At 42.8% G+C, this 16,812-nt stretch overlaps 1 protein-coding gene across 2 annotated transcripts; it reads left to right on the forward strand.

Annotated features, from left to right (window-relative positions):
- Nucleotides 1-3,629: 3,629 nt before the first annotated feature.
- Nucleotides 3,630-15,831, forward strand: LOC130116649 (putative fibroblast growth factor 1). 2 transcript variants are annotated; one of them, XR_008810591.1, is made up of 5 exons: nt 3,630-3,898; nt 10,526-10,751; nt 11,602-11,705; nt 12,843-14,344; nt 15,255-15,831. XR_008810591.1 is itself a non-coding variant. In XM_056284626.1 (4 exons), exons 1-4 carry the CDS (start codon nt 3,857-3,859, stop codon nt 13,026-13,028), a joined length of 558 nt encoding a protein of 185 aa, XP_056140601.1. In that variant the 5' UTR covers nt 3,630-3,856; the 3' UTR covers nt 13,029-15,831. The 2 variants fall into 2 exon arrangements, 1 of the variants encoding a protein (XP_056140601.1); XM_056284626.1 differs by having other exon boundaries at nt 12,843-15,831.
- Nucleotides 15,832-16,812: the final 981 nt, after the last annotated feature.

The raw sequence follows: 16,812 nt of genomic DNA on the forward strand, positions 1-16,812 counted from the left end.
CTGCTAGCTACACAGATCAAACCTAGGATGGGTTAATTTGTAGTAAATGAATTTCTCCAAGCGGATTAATAAAGGAAACATAATTAAACAAAACACGCTCAAGATTTTCATTGGGCGTGATGAAGAAGGACAGGATTAGGGACGACTATATTAGAGGGACAGCCCAGGTTGGACGGTTTGGAAACAAAGCAAGAGAGGCAAGATTGAGATGGCTTGGACATGTGTGGAGGAGAGATGCTGGGTATATTGGGAGAAGGGTGCTGAATATGGAGCTGCCAGGGAAGAGGAAAAGAGGAAGGCCAAAGAGGAGGTTTATGGATGTGGTGAGGGAGGACATGCAGGTGGCCGGTGTGACAGAGGAAGATGCAGAAGACAGGAAGAGATGGAAATGGATGATCCGCTGTGGTGACCCCTAACGGGAGCAGCTGCAAGTAGTAGTAGTAATTAAAAAATACACTGACTTTGTCTCTCTCCCTTTCTCCCTCCGCTAAACAGTAAATGTGAGACTGTTGTAATGATGGTAGCACTGCTAGTTCAGGTGTGTGCATGCAGATGCACGTATGTGTGTGTGTGTGTGTGTGTGTGGTTTCACATTCACTCTGTTTCTTTGTTTCTTTTTTTATTCTCTCTCTCTTTCACTCCTGTTATGCTCATGTCTCTCTCCCCTTTCCTCATTAAGAATCAGGAACACTTTGTCATTTCACCTCATGTACTTGTGCACATGAAATGAAACGAAATGCCGTGTCCCCCAGCCCACAGCAACGCAACAGCAACACAACATAAAGACAAAGACACATCCCAAAAACTACAGGAACACAGGGGCAGCACTGATGTTCTGAGTAGAGGGACCAAACTGTTCAGCTGGGGGAAGCATGTAGGTTCATGCGAGAGTCCGCCATGTTGAAGCTTCTTTGGGCATTGCACTGAATCCCCACCATCTTCCCGGGGCCACGCTGTGTGGCTGATCTGCACCCCCAACCTCCTTGGTAGAGGAGGGAAAGGCACACGGAAATGCTCACAGGGCTTAATCAGGTCTCACATTATTACCCAATCATTAACCGAACTCCACCTTTTTTTTTCCCCATTCCTTTTGTCGATACGCCCTTTCCTGTCTCAGTGTTGTGCTTGGTGTTATGTCAGGTTATTAGCCCAAAGTATTCTGAGACCTGCACTCCAGAGACAACAGAACCTCAGATGTAGTCCAAAGACTGGGTGACCATCATTGTATAGAAACCAGACTGTCATTGAACAAGAATTTTTCCCTAAAGGCAATTTATCAACAAGCTGTTGTCCTGGCATGCTGCGCTATGGGACAATGAAAGGCATGTGACAACAGAAGTTGGTCTCCGTCTAATCTCTCCATCTAATCTGGATAAGTGTTGGTTAACTGTGAGGTGACATTTCTATTTTCCCATAACAGCAGTCATTAACCTCACCGGCTTTAATTTTTCAAGGTTTTCCTCCTTTTTCACTTCCTACAGCTTCGCATCGCATTGTTCAAGTGTGAAGGTCCCTGTTACGATAACGTGCCTATGCTGCCGCCTTGTGGGTCATTCCGGTGTTGCAAAGGTATTTCCAAAAATTGAGGTCTTGTGGAACGAATGACCTGAATAGGTAAGAAAAAAGTAGGTCAGGGTCTTCCGGTGTGTGTGTGTGTGTGTGTGTGTGTGTGTGCGTGCGTGCGAGCAAGCGAGTGAGAGAGAGAGAAAAGACAGAAAGAAAGAAAGAAAGAAAGAAAGAAAGAAAGAAAGAAAGAAAGAAAGAAAGAAAGAAAGAAAGAAAGAAAGAAAAAGAAATATGATGTGCAAGGCCAGGTAAGAATTTGATGTTTATGCTCTCTCTCTCTCTCTCTCTCTCTCTCTCTCTCTCTCTCTCTCTCTCTCTCTCTCTCTCTCTCTCTCTCTCACACACACACACACACTTTTCTTTACAATTTTAGCACTGTAGCACTCTCCCTTACTTCACGCTGTCTTTTCAGAGGATGAATAATGGAGACAGCAAAGTTTTAAAGAGGAGCCTGAGAAACCCATTAGGAGAAAGCGGAGTCGGGCCAACTGCTGTCCATAATTCAGTCAGTCAGCATTCACACTCAAAAACTGTGCTGTGTGAGAGTTGAGAAAGCAAGTGAGCGAGCGAGTGTATGTGTCGTGTCTGTATGTGTCTGTGTGTCTGTGTCAGGATATTTGTGCGTACATGCACATCTTCCTACTTGTTTGGGCTGATCTGTGGTATATTCTGCAGCTGTGATGACCCCATACTCCCTCGTGGGGGGATCATTAAAAATTCAACTGAACAAGTCACATCTGAAACACTCATACTCTGCCATCTTTGATTTGTTTGGAGATGTTGGATGTAAATGGCATCTAAAAGACAGCCCAGTCCTAAACCCTTCATTCAAAAAGCATAATTCATCTACTGTCTCTCTTCATGGCCCCATTGTGCACTCGCGTTGAGCTCCCATTTACAAAATTGTGGTCTGAATAAAAAAGTAAGAAGAAGAAGAAAATGCACTTTTATTCACCACATGGTAATGGGATTTTGTTTATTTTCACTTATCTCTGTGTGAAACAACCACAAGGCTCATGAATGCACACCAAAGCCATGGGAATTCACCTCTCACAGAGGTCAAAGCAATGGGTGGCTTCCAGCGTAGTGCCTCTAGAAGAGTCTCTTGGGTCCAGCGCCATGCTCAAGGGCACTTTGACAGTGATGGTTAGCCCCACAGATGTGTGCTCAGAATAAGCAAGCGTTACTCGGGGCCATACAAGAAAACCTTGTAAGAGAGTGGCACAGTCAAGTGTCTTTCTGCTTGAACGTCGGCACTAATGGAAACAGCGTTGTGATGCTTATTTGGGGCACCAATGGGTATTATCCTGTAGTGATGAACGATGTTTAGTAAAGTATTAATTAGCTAAAAAATTACCAGCATAACTTTGATCTGTCTGTGAGAAAACCAGCTTGGATGCTTTGAAGGCTGAGCGCGGATGGTTCATTGTACTTGTTAAAGTGACTTTTCTTGGAAATGAAATCATCCTCCAAGTGAAATCTACAAATGTTTGTATTGTGTTGCTCACCTCTATAGGAATGTATCAGCGCTCAGTCAGACAGTCAGTCTGGCTTCCTACCCCGATCTTACCATCTCCAGTTACATCATACCGTCTCTCTCACTCACTCACTTCACTCACTCACTCACTCACTCACTCACTCACTCACTCACTCACTCACTCTCTCTCTCACTCACTCACTTACTCACTCTCTCTCTCTCACACACACCCACCCACACACACACACACACACGCACACCCACACACACACACACACAATTTTCATTCACTTCAGTAATTACTTCCATTTCTCTCTCTCTCTCTCTCTCTCTCTCTCTCTCTCTCTCTCTCTCTCTCTCTCTCTCTCTTTCTTACTTTCTTTCTTTCCATCTCTCTTTCTATTTTATGTGGTAAATTTAGCTCTGACGTTGGCCTGAAGAAATGGATCCTCTGACGTTGATTGTGTGTGTGTGGATTGGGGGGGCGGAGGGGTTGACGAAGCACAAACACACAAATGCACTCTCACACACACTCATTTTCTCTCTCTCTCTCTCTCTTACACACACACACACACACACACACACACACACACACACACACACACACACACACACACACACACACACACACACATATATACAGACACTCATTCACTTACGCATTCAGAGAACAGCCAGCAGTACAAGGACATAGCCACACTTCTCCCGGGAGTATAAAACAGGGAGTCTGGCACGCGAGCAGCCAGACACAGCACATCCAGAGACGAGTAAGTTTCCACCAAACTCCACTCAGACCAAGGAACAGAGGAGGACATGCTGGCTCATTTGGGGCACTGCCACATCACTTTATCACAGGTAGGCAACTGAGTGACCCACAGATACTTTGTCTCTCTCTCTCTCTCTCTCTCTCTCTCTCTCTCTCTCTCTCTCTCTCTCTCTCTCTCTCTCTCTCTCTCTCTCTCTCTCTCTCTCTCTCTCTCTCTCTCTCTCTCTCTCTCTCTCTCTCTCTCAAGTAATTGAAGTACTTTACCCGGTTCATGAATAACAGACGTCCCCTTTGAGAAGCAGAGCAGCAAAAGAAAAAGGTTTTGTTTGGCTGCTGTTTTGGGCAGCATTAGCAAGACACTCTCTTCATTCAACTTCATGCTTCTTGATATCAAAGTTTCTGTGTGTGTGTGTGTGTGTGTGTGTGTGTGTGTGTGTGTGTGTGTGTGTGTGTGTGTCTTTGCATCTGAAGCTTAAGGAGAGACAAATCTAACCAATGAGTGCTACCTGCCGTAGACAATTAAAAAAAAAACCTCATCATAGATTAGAACAGGAGAAAGCAAGTCATGTATCAATTAAATATCGTTCATTCTGATCTTTAAAGCTAAATGTTGTTCATATTTTTGCACAAAACGTTTTACAATATGGATTATAGAGAGTCAACACATTTCAAAGTGAGTTGACTCCATTCCTGGACTCTTAGTTTATTACGCTCTTGCCTCACCAGCAGAATGTTTTCTGTTGTTCTACTACTTCCTCAATGGCTCAGTTGAGTTGTGGTGTCGCTCAAGGCTTAGTTCTTGGCCCCCTTCTGCTTTCTATACCCATGCTGCATATTTTACAGATAACTTTACATACATCCCTTCACATATTCAAATGATTTATGCATTTACACCAGACTATTGCCACCATTCATTGTTTTTCTTCATTAATTGCCTGGTTGTATCTGTTTTATCTGTTGTTTGTTTATTGTAGTGCACTTCAAGCACTTTGAATCATATTTTAAGTATGATAGGTGCTATATAATTATTCTTTCATTTTTATTGTTGTTGTTGCTGTTCAAAGCTCCAGTTTAACTGACATTCAATGTGATATTGGTAACCAGACTGTGGTTGAGTAATCTGAATCCCCATTGAAAATGTAGGAGGTGTCACTGTGTCTGCATCTTTCCCACTGCCATGCAAAAAAACCCCCAAAACAAAACATGATTGACTTTTAGTTATTGGGGTTTTATCCTCTGTTGGTAAAATATCTGTAGTATTTATTGGTGGTCACAATAACCACTTTTTCTTCAGGTCAGCTACCTGCCCTCCTCTCCACTCTGTGTCTGCTATGGCGAAGACCCAGTAGAGGAAACAATAGCATGAGCCGCCACCAAAGTGTTAATGATGGGCATATTTGTGGATTAGTTTTTGTTCTGAATGTATGAGCAATTGAAAAAGGACATGTGTTTACATGTGAATCAACTTAATGGTAGCTTTCCAAGGACAGTTAAGTCAAGTCAAGTCTATTTATATAGCACATTTAAAACAACCACAGTTGAACCAAAGTGCTACACAGGCTTAAAGTACAATATAAAATAAGATAATTGACACATATGAATATTAAAATATGTAAAGAAAACATAATAAAATAAAGAATATAAACAATAAAACAAGAGTAAAAGTATATTTGCATGATAAAATCATGGTGTAAAGCTCAACTTGAATTGAATGCCAGCGAGAAGAGGTAGGTCTTTAACAACGATTTAAAAGTCTCTATGGTCTGAGCAGATCTTATGTGTACTGGTAGATTGTTTCAGAGATCAGGGGCAGCCACTGCAAAGGCTCTATCGCCCCTATTCTTAAGCCTGGATCTCAGAACATGTAAGAGCATCTGGGTGCTCTGACTGGTGTATGATGATGTATTAGCTCCGATAAATAAGGTGGTGCCAGCCCATTTAAAGACTTAAAAAAAGTAATAAAATCTTAAACTGGATCCTAAAACAGAGAGGAAGCCAATGAAGGGGGGCCAGTACAGGTGTTATGTGATCACGTTGTTTCTTTCCAGTCAAAAGGCGAGCAGCTGCATTTTGTACAAGTTGAAGACGACGAAGCGACAACTGAGCTACGCCAACATACAATGAATTACAATAATCCAAACGAGAGGAAAAAATGCATGAATTACCCTTTCAAGATCATTTGGAGGGAGATAGGCCTTTACTTTTCCAAGAAGTTGTAATTGAAAAAAAACTTGTTTTGATGACTGCGCTTATTTGTTTATCAAAGTTAAAAGAGCTGTCAAAAATCACACCAAGATTCCTAACAGAAGAACGACTGCAGGAAGCTTAAGGACAAGAGCACTATCATAACCTTCCAAAAGATCAGGTTGTCCATATACAATTATTTCAGTCTTATTTTGATTTGGTTTCAGTAAGTTTAACTCCATCCATGTTTTGACATCCTTTAAGCAACTCAAAGCCTGTATAGAATCTCTGCTGTTTGTTTTTATCATCAGGAAAACAATGAAAAGACATATTATGTTTTTTAAGAATGGACCCCAAGGGCAGCATATATAATGAGAAGAGAATGGGGCCCAAAATGGAGCCTTGAGGGACCCCACAGTTAAGTGGGGCCGTGGCTGAAGAGAATTGGTCTATATGGACAGAAAAGCTTCTATTTGACAGATAAGACTTGAACCATTCTAGGGCAGTACCTTTAATGCCCACACACAGCTCAAGACATGATAAAAGAATATTATGGTCAACCGTGTCGAAGGCAGCAGTCAGGTCCAAAAGCACCAGAACAGCAGAATATAGCATATCTAATAAGTTTAGAATATCTAAAATCCATTTGATTATGTAGAGATTATTTTCATGTCCATCCATCCTGTAATTCACTCAGCAGACTAGCAGCTACAATGCAATACAAGTCATGGGTGATGATTCTCATTCATTTCAAATTCCTTTCCACGCCCAGCCAACATAAGGCTGCACGAATTTCACGAAGTGAATTCAAGTGTTTTTTGTTCGTTTGTTTGCTTGTTTGTTTTTTAAAGTCAAAGAAATGAAGGTAGAATCATACACAACATAACAGCTCAGATTATTAAAGGAGGTTACAATGGTTATGTACAGAAATATAATGCAAGACAATCTGCTGCATGATGTCAGGGACAACAGGCCCTACACATTTCAACCTGGACTCCCACATTTTTAAAAAAAATGGTCTGTTTTCTGGCAGCATGGTGGCGCAGTGGTTAGCGCAGTTACCTCAGAGCAAGAAGGTCCTGGGTTCGAGCCCCAGGGTAGTCCAACCTTTGGGGTTGTCCTGGGTCATCCTCTGTGTGGAGTTTGAATGTTGTCGCCGTGTCTGCATGGGCTTCCTCCGAGTGCTCTGGTTTCCTCCCACAGTACAAAGACATGTACGTCAGGTGAATCAGCCATACTAAATTGTCCCTAGGTGTGAATGTGTGTGTGTATGTCAGCCCTGTGATGGCCTGGTGGCCTGTCCAGGGTGTCTCCGTGCCTGCTGCCCAGTGACTACTGGGATAGGCTCCAGCATCCTCACGACCCTGAGAGCCACATAAGCGGTTTGGATAACGGATGGATAAATGGATGGATGGATGAATGTAATATAGTACATAAATATTGAATTAATGAATGACTGACTAAATGAACAGTCGGTACTTTATCATAAAACCACTGCAATAAACTATTCTACAGTGCAGCACAAATAACACTACAGTATAATCTCATATATACCTGCTAATGCAGCCCAAAGATCAAAAACATTGGGTCCATATCCCGCGCTAAACCAAACATGTCTATTCCAAAAACACAAGTATGCCACAAACAGCAAAGCGTATGCATTACCAAAGATAACATGAGTTAGAGAACCAATATCTGCTTTACCTTTCAGCAACATGAGAGCCAGATCACTGTGTATGGTTAGGGGGATATATGGGCATCCTAAACTGTTTTGCGTCATTACAATTAAAATACCTTCTCATTCCTCATCATCAACTGTGATGGATAGCTTTCATGTATAATGTGCACTTTTAAGCTAACATAGCCTCATGAAAAGACTGACAGGTATCTTCCCACCTATCTGTAATAAAATTTTCTCAATGGGAGATATTTCAGAGATGTCAGTTAACATTGTGCTCTGCATTATTATATAAGGCCGTATCTGTAGATAACAAAAAGATTGACAGGTGGATTGGTGCAGCATCAGCAGGAATGTCGACGTTGTACTGGACCGTAGTAGTGAAGAGGGAGCTGAGCCAGAAGTCAAAGCCCTCAATTTACCAGTCAATCTTCATTCCAACCCTCACCTATGGTTATGAGCTTTGGATAGTGACCGAAAGGGTGAGATCATGAACACAAGTGGCTGAAATGAGTTTACTCCATAGGGTGTCTGGGCTCAGCCTTAGAGATAGGGTGAGGAGCTTGGACATCCGGAGGAAGCTCGGAGTAGAGCCTCTGCTCCTTCACGTTGAAAGGAGCCAGTTAAGGTGGTTCAGGCATCTGATTAGGATGCCTCCTGTGTGCCTTCCTTTGGAGGTTTGCTGGGCACGTCCAACTGGGAGGAGACCCCGGGGTAGACACAGAACTTGCTGGAGGGACTACATGTTTGGTCTGGCCTGGGAATACCTTGGGATCCCCCAGGAGGAGCTGGAGGGCATTGCTGGGCAGAGGGATGTCTGGAGTGCCCTACATAGCTTGCTGTCACCATGACCCGACCCCGGAGAAGCGGCTGATGATGTGATGAGATGAGATGAGATGAGATGAGACAAGATAAGATGTCATCAAGGAACACCTCGTTCAGTCTGCTATTTCCTGTATTTCCCTGTTGTCTATAACAGGCTGGAAATCAGTCAACATATCTGCTTCCTGTAAGATCTGAGGTAGTCAACTGAAAATGAGTGTTTAAACATATCAAGCAATGGGTCTGCTAACAAATCACAGCATGGTTTTGAGAAGTTGCTACAGACCCCTTCAGGCCTCGGGGCCTTTCCGCTCTGCAGACATCTGATACGTTCAATATTTGCTCTCAAGAAATCGAGGCATTAAGATCAGATTGATTATCTCTGTCCTTTAATGTTTATTTGATATGTTGAAGTGAGCTTCTGTGAATGTTGTGGGGACTACGAAGTAGTTGTATATCCATGCGCATCTGAGTTTTCAGGTTTTGTTTTGCATTTGTTTGAAGAAATCTGAAGAAATCTGGAAATATTACGTTTTCACTTGTTCTGTCAGTCTGTCAGTTCTGTCTATCTATCTATCTATCTATCTATCTATCTATCTATCTTGATAGATTGATCTGTCTCTGTCTGACGAACAGTTCAATATATACTCCAACATATTCCCGGACTTTGTCACCAAGTAGAAGTTTGACGTCAGTAACACTGCGAGGTCTGTCCAGAGTTCATGCGAACCAGTCTGGCACCAACATTTTATATCCAGTAATACAAAATCCAGTTCCTAGGAAAGAGAAGTCAGTACATATGGTAGGCCTAGCATTACTCCTGCAGCTTTCCTTTCCAATCCCTCTATTTTACGCTCATCCCTCTTTTTCCCTGATCCTCCCTTCCTTTCTTTCTTTCTTTGTTTTCAGCAGTATTCATTTCATGTCTGTCTCGGTCTCTCTTTCACTCTCTGTTCCTTTGGTTCTCCCTCCCTCTGTTTCTCTCGCCCTCCTCTAATTACTTTCTTCTTTTTTGTTCCTCTGGTGTGATTTCGGGACATGCTGGTTAGCATTGCTAAGCTAACTGTTTAGTCTCTACAGCGTTTTGCCCTCCTCCAGCTGTGTACCAATGCTGACTCTCTCCATTCATTCACTATTTCACTTCCACTGACAGGACAGCTCGTGTGCCAGCTACTGATACACAGGAATCTTTTCCACTGGGTTGGAAAGATTAAGAAAATAGTTGGCTGGGAAAGAGACTGGATTTTGTGGATTTTGGGAAGCAAACAGTCCAAGGGAAAGACAAAAAGGCAGACAGTGCTGGATGGATGCGGGTGCCAGATTCCAAAAGTGGAAAGATTTGAAGTAGCTGGTCATCGGAGGTTTGTTTGAGAGACAAACTATTTCACCGACAAGCAGGATGGATAGTGTTATAAAATGCATGCTTGTGTGTGTGGGGGTGGCTCTAGGCCTATGGGGTTGAGAGGTATATCATATGTTAATGTATTAAAGATACTTTCAAGAATGAGACAACTCACTACCAGTAATTTCATCAGTCTGCAGATCACACGTTGTTCGTTCTAGTGTTGGGACCAGCTATGGTTCCAGGTGAAAATGACATCACTGACATCTGGATGCTATTTCTCAAAAAAGAATCTAAACGATGTTCAGTCCCAAAAACAAGTCTGGTCATGATGCAGTTCATCTTGGCCTCAGACCGGATCTGATTCCCAGTCTGGCCTCATCACTCCATCTACAAACCAGAGCGCCATAAAAGGTAAAGGGGAGGGTGAGAGAAAATGAGACGGTGGGAGATAAGGAGCGGGGGAGTAGGGAGACAAACCAATGGAGAGAATGAAAGAGGAAGGAGGATAGATCAAGAGCAAATGAGTGAGGGAGAGAGAGGGAGGAGGAGAGGGGGCAGAAGAACAGAGAGGGAGAATGAGGGAGAGAGCTATTTGTTTGTAATCAAAAGGGGAAATGGCGGGTGGGGCTGCCCTCTGCTTCACGTCCCCTCTCGACCTAAAAACTGACTGTCGCCCTGCTGTCTCAGTCACAGGCAGAGTATCGCCCTGCAGACACGCCGTCACAGCCGAACACATGCCACAGGATGTCGGAGGGAGATGTCACCGTGCTGCCACTCGGACAAAACATGCCAGACCTCTCCCTGCAGGAATGGCAGTCCATTACCAGACTCTACTGCAAGAACGGAGGACACCATCTGACCATCCGCCCGGATGGGGCCGTGATTGGCAGTAGGCAGGACAACGACCCCTATGGTGAGAGAACCGTGCTTTTCACTTTGAGGGGAGATAGGCTGTTTGTTGTATATGCGGAACTCCCTGTGTTGTTTTATATTCCGTATGCTGGATACCAGAATAAACAGGAAAATTGTGAGAACGTTGGACACAGGCACTTGATTGTTGGTTGTGTGTACGGACATGAAAGCTAAAAAGGGAAAATAACAAAGCCAAGGTCGTTTAGTCATAGAGAATCTATACCAGATTTTGACATTACCTACAGGAATATGAAATGAAATCATGAATTAAATGAATGAATTAAAATAAACACTATTGCCATGAATGGTTTGTTGCTATAGCGTGTTTGAACAAAAGTTCACAAAATTCAACTTTTAGTTAATCACTCAGGGAGGTAAAAACGTCTGATCATGACATTTCCCCACTAGTATGAAATTGTTATGAGTGTCCTTGAGCAAGTCATTCAAATCCAGCTGTTTCAGTGCCAAACCTTTGTTATACTGGGCAGGCGACAAGCATGTGTGTGTGTGTGAGATTGTTTGAGCATTTGTGATCCTAAATACTGCTGTCTGTGCAATAATGTAGTTGTTCAGTTTAGTTAAATGTAGTCAGTTGAGTTCAGTTACCAGAAACAGTGCATAGACCCTAGAAACATGGTGTTTAAATTGAGATGGGCCTTTCATGAATTCTTAGCTTTTATTTTGTTTCATTCTTGTTGCCGTGTCTTCTGTCATATCTTTTCCTATGGCTGCAACTTTCATTGGTTTCTTATTCCCTCCATTTCACTGATACCATATTCTAAGTGTATCATTATTATTATAGATATTATTAGTAGCAGTAGTGGTAATATAGTTGTGTGTTTGTGTTGTAGATCTTCTGAGGTTGAAGGCAGTGAGTCCAGGAGTGGTTGTCATAAAGGGTGAGGAGTCAGGGAGATACCTGGCCATGGACAACAATGGACACCTTTATGGATCGGTGAGTTAAACACCATGAAGGGTTGTCTGTCCATCCATCCGTCTGCCTGTTTCTGTCTGTCATCCATTCATCTGTCCGTCCATCCATCCGTTTCTCTGTCTGTCTGTCTACCCGTCCGTCCATCTGTTTCTGTGTGTGTGTGTGTCTGTCTGTCCATCCATCCATCTGTCTGTCTGTCATCCATCCGTCTGTCCATTTGTCTGTCCATCCAGCCGCCTGTTTTTCTGTCATCCATTCATTTGTCTGTCCATTTGTTTCTCTCTGTCTGTCTGTCTGTCATCCATCCATCTGTCTGTCTGTCTGTCCATCTGTACGTCCATCCATCTGTCTGTCTGTCATTCATCCGTCAGTCCATCTGTCTGTCCATCCATCTGTCCGTCTGTCTGTCATCCATCCATTTGTCTCTGTCTGTCTGTCCGTCTGCCAGTCTGTCCATCCGTCTATCTGTTTCTCTGTCTGTCTGTCTGTCTGTCTGTCTGTCTGTCTGTCTGTCTGTCTGTCTGTCTGTCAGGCCATCCATCCATCCGTCTGTCTGTCCATCTGTCTGTTTGTCCAGCCATCCATCCATCCATCCATCTGTCTGTCCGTCCGTCTGTCTGTCTGTCATCGATCCGTGTGTGCGTGTGTGTGTGTGTGTGTGTGTGTGTGTGTGTGTGTGTGTGTGTTGTGTGTGCGTGTGCATTGAGTGTGTGCAGCATCAACAGCATCCATAAAAAAAAAAAAAGAAATACAAACACATATCATGTTGAATTTTTTCCCCTGCTGGTGTTTTTCAACCAGTGGTCCTTTTCCACAAAACTGTTGAACAATAGCAAGCTACCTCATATCCTAAGAGCAAAGGTTTTTCTTTTTCTAGATACATTTTTTCGGTAACCAATAAATCAAGTCTCTCATGGAAGCATATAAATGAAGAGCTGAGCAAGTCAAGCTGTCGGGGCATGACCGATGTGTCACATCCATTTTCCAGAGTAACTGTTGATATGTGTGTACATCATCCTGCACACTCATCAGATAAATATGTGAGAACACAAATGAATAAGAATACACATCTTTAATTAAATATTTTCATTTCGTCTCTTCCCCATCTTTACTTTTTTCCCCCTGATCTGTTCTGTCCTGTCCTCTTCTCGTTTTCAGCAAGGGTTGAATGATGAGTGTTACTTCCTGGAAAAGTACGAGGAAAACAACTATAACACGTATCGCTCTCAGAAGTACAGCTGGTACATCGGTCTGAACAGGAGGGGCCATCCCAAAGTGGGACTGAAGACCCACCAGGGTCAGAAGGCCATCTATTTCTTGCCCAGGCCTATGAGCAATCTGTGAAGCAACCGGACACCACAGACCACAGCAGACGACTCTAACCCTCGGCGGACTTTTACATGCATTTAGCATTTTTATTCAGGATCAGCACGTAGTCCCCTTTTTTAAACCGCTGTTGTATATACAGTAAATGTCGTATTCTCTCAGCAACAAGCCATGAAAACTCATATCCGGAATTTTGCCCGCATTTGGTGAACAGGTTTTACCGTAATAGTTAGAATATTCTGTTTGTGAATGCAGGTATGTATTTATGATCACCATATACATACGGATATAATCAACTTATTCTAAACGTTTAAATGTAACTGTGAAAAAATGAGCATCCACAATATTTTGTGTATCTAAACACACCATCACTGAGAAAAGGCAGATGTGTTTTCTACCAGTGTATGTCGTTGATGTTCAGCAGTGTGAAATATCATTGGTAGATCAATGGGACAGATCACTGTTTAGCAGTTTAATGACTTGTCTGGCCCATCACGTCTAAACCAGTGAGGTAGTAGTAAAATCAAAAAAGAGCAAACTATCTGGCATCACTCTGGCCTCTAAATATGACCCTATGGCTACAGACATGTCTTTATGGACTGAACATCTGTCCAAGTCTCTCCCCATTTGGTTTGTTATTGTTGCTGTATTCGGCTCTCTATTTTGGAGTATCAGACCATGAATTAGCTCCTTCCTTGATGCTCCCAAAACCCCTTTATGAGCATTCAAGTTCGCCGAGTTAAACAGAGGAGAAGCAGACCATCGTCAGACCGAAAAGGCCCCTGTGTCTCTCTGGTGTGTCTCCAAAAATAGCATTGGACAAAGCAAGGAACATCAAGGCTTTGATAGCATAAGGGGAATGCGCTGATCAACTTTCTCAAGAGAGTGTTAACATAGCTGATGCCCAATATGCACCAGCAACTGGCTAGCTACTTAACACTCTATTATATCTCTACAGCTATACTGTGTGAATGTGAGATTTCTAATTGCCTTGCTAGTTACTAGCCAATGTGCAGCCAAAGCATTCAATATAGGCAAAACCTACCTCCTCTAAAACTGACATACCTGTATATTCCAGTCTTTTTTCTCTCTCTTTCCATGTCTATAAATAATGGGACATGGATCTTTTCAGTAGGTTGTGTTTTCAACGATATTCTCTGCTCACTCTCTGAGTGGCGTGTAGACACCGCTGTTTGGCTGGAGGAAGATGGAGTCAGGCTGTATTTTTGATTTGATTCAAATCCCTTTCCACGGTTATGGGCGCCATCTACTACAGTGTTCCCTCAAACAGATCTCTGGCCCCACACAGGCCAAATGCTATCACAGAGTACCAAGTAAGGCCCAAGACAAGACCGTCGAGATTATTTACAAGTTCAATTTTCATTTCTCAGGCAAGAAAGTTTGTAAATATGAGGAATTTGAGTTGGTGGGACTCTAGACATATACATCACATGGGGCATAATCGTGAAACACTGAAGTAGAAAAGAACTGAGTGAAGGTGGTTCAAATCCCCGTGTTATTTCCGGCTTGGTTGGGCATCCATGCAGATACAATTGGCCATGTCTGCAGATGGGAAGCCAGATGTGGGTGTGTCCTGGTCGCTGAACTAGCGCCTCCGCTGGTCAGTCGGGGCGACTGTTTGGGAGGAAGGGGGAACAGTGTGATCCTCGCACGTGCTACGTCCCCCTGGCGAAACTCCTCACTGTCAGGTGAAAAGAAGTGGCTGGCGACTCCACGTGTATCGGAGGAGACATGTGGTAGTTTGCAGCCCTCCCCGGATCAGCAGAGGGGGTGGAGCAGTGACCGGGACAGCTCAGAAAAGTGGGGTAATTGGCTGGATACAACTGAGGGGAAAAAGGGGGAAAAGTCCAAAAAAGAAAAAAAGAAAGAAAGAAAATAACTGAGTGTATCTCAGAACAGGACAGTATCCACATACTAAGACCTCCATCACGGTACCTTAAAATTATTTAAGGTTTACCTAAATATTTTGAATAGAAGGATAATGTGAAAACTGGCTGATTTCCATGAGATACTCTCTTTTTCCCTCTCCTTCCCACAGGGAGGTTAGAAACATTTCATTGGGAGATGATAGACAATAGGCCTTGGGTAGTAGCTGGCACGTGGGATGGATGCTGGGTCCAAACAGATTGAAGGCCAGTCTTCCTACCGATCACGTCAGTCTACTGCGTCTCATTCCTTGATGTTTGAATATTAAATTGGCTCTCTCTCCCTCTTGTTTTCCAGGTTTTCAAGCCTGTAGGAAGTCGTACTGCGTGGTTTTAATGAGGATTACATGAATATGGAAAGGTCATTTTAAAGAAACTGGCAAACGTTGAAACCTTTCCCTACAATATAAACAAAGTGTGTAGTTTAGAAAAACATCCAACAGTCAAAATATCAAAGTATTCCCAAAGTGTCTTAATGCCAGAATTATTATTATTTCCCCATGATACACACTACCCTGTGACTCTCTGTGTATACAAGCTGGACATTGCCAAAAACAGTCCTAGAGCTAGGAAGCTGTTTTTCCTAAACAGCACCCTGGCACTGCATTAGCACAAGGCTGCCAGATGCCTGCCTGATATATATATATATATATATATACACACACATACAAACATATATATATATATATATGTGTGTGTGTGTGTGTGTGTGTGTGTGTGTGTGTGTGTATTTCCACCTCAGGATAGATGTCGCTATTCATGTCTACCCAAGAAATTGGAAATGATTCCCTCATTAAGCAGTGCAGTTATTGTTGTAATGTCAGTTTAGATTTTTTTTTAAGTGACATGACAGTTTCATGTCTTAGATTTATATATATATACACTACCGTTCAAAAGTTTGGGATCACCCAAACAATTTTGTGTTTTCCATGAAAAGTCACACTTATTCACCACCATATGTTGTGAAATGAATAGAAAATAGAGTCAAGACATTGACAAGGTTAGAAATAATGATTTGTATTTGAAATAAGATTTTTTTTACATCAAACTTTGCTTTCGTCAAAGAATCCTCCATTTGCAGCAATTACAGCATTGCAGACCTTTGGCATTCTAGCTGTTAATTTGTTGAGGTAATCTGGAGAAATTGCACCCCACGCTTCCAGAAGCAGCTCCCACAAGTTGGATTGGTTGGATGGGCACTTCTTTGAGCAGATTGAGTTTCTGGAGCATCACATTTGTGGGGTCAATTAAACGCTCAAAATGGCCAGAAAAAGAGAACTTTCATCTGAAACTCGACAGTCTATTCTTGTTCTTAGAAATGAAGGCTATTCCATGCGAGAAATTGCTAAGAAATTGAAGATTTCCTACACCGGTGTGTACTACTCCCTTCAGAAGACAGCACAAACAGGCTCTAACCAGAGTAGAAAAAGAAGTGGGAGGCCGCGTTGCACAACTGAGCAAGAAGATAAGTACATTAGAGTCTCTAGTTTGAGAAACAGACGCCTCACAGGTCCCCAACTGGCATCTTCATTAAATAGTACCTGTTAGAGCCTGTTTGTGCTGTCCTCTGAAGGGAGTAGTACACACCGGTGTAGGAAATCTTCAATTTCTTAGCAATTTCTCGCATGGAATAGCCTTCATTTCTAAGAACAAGAATAGACTGTCGAGTTTCAGATGAAAGTTCTCTTTTTCTGGCCATTTTGAGCGTTTAATTGACCCCACAAATGTGATGCTCCAGAAACTCAATCTGCTCAAAGAAGTGCCCATCCAACCAATCCAACTTGTGGGAGCTGCTTCTGGAAGCGTGGGGTGCAATTTCTCCAGATTACCTCAACAAATTAACAGCTAGAATGCCA

Source organism: Lampris incognitus, chromosome 8 (genome assembly GCF_029633865.1).
Source record: "Lampris incognitus isolate fLamInc1 chromosome 8, fLamInc1.hap2, whole genome shotgun sequence".
NCBI classification, from domain to species: domain Eukaryota; kingdom Metazoa; phylum Chordata; class Actinopteri; order Lampriformes; family Lampridae; genus Lampris; species Lampris incognitus.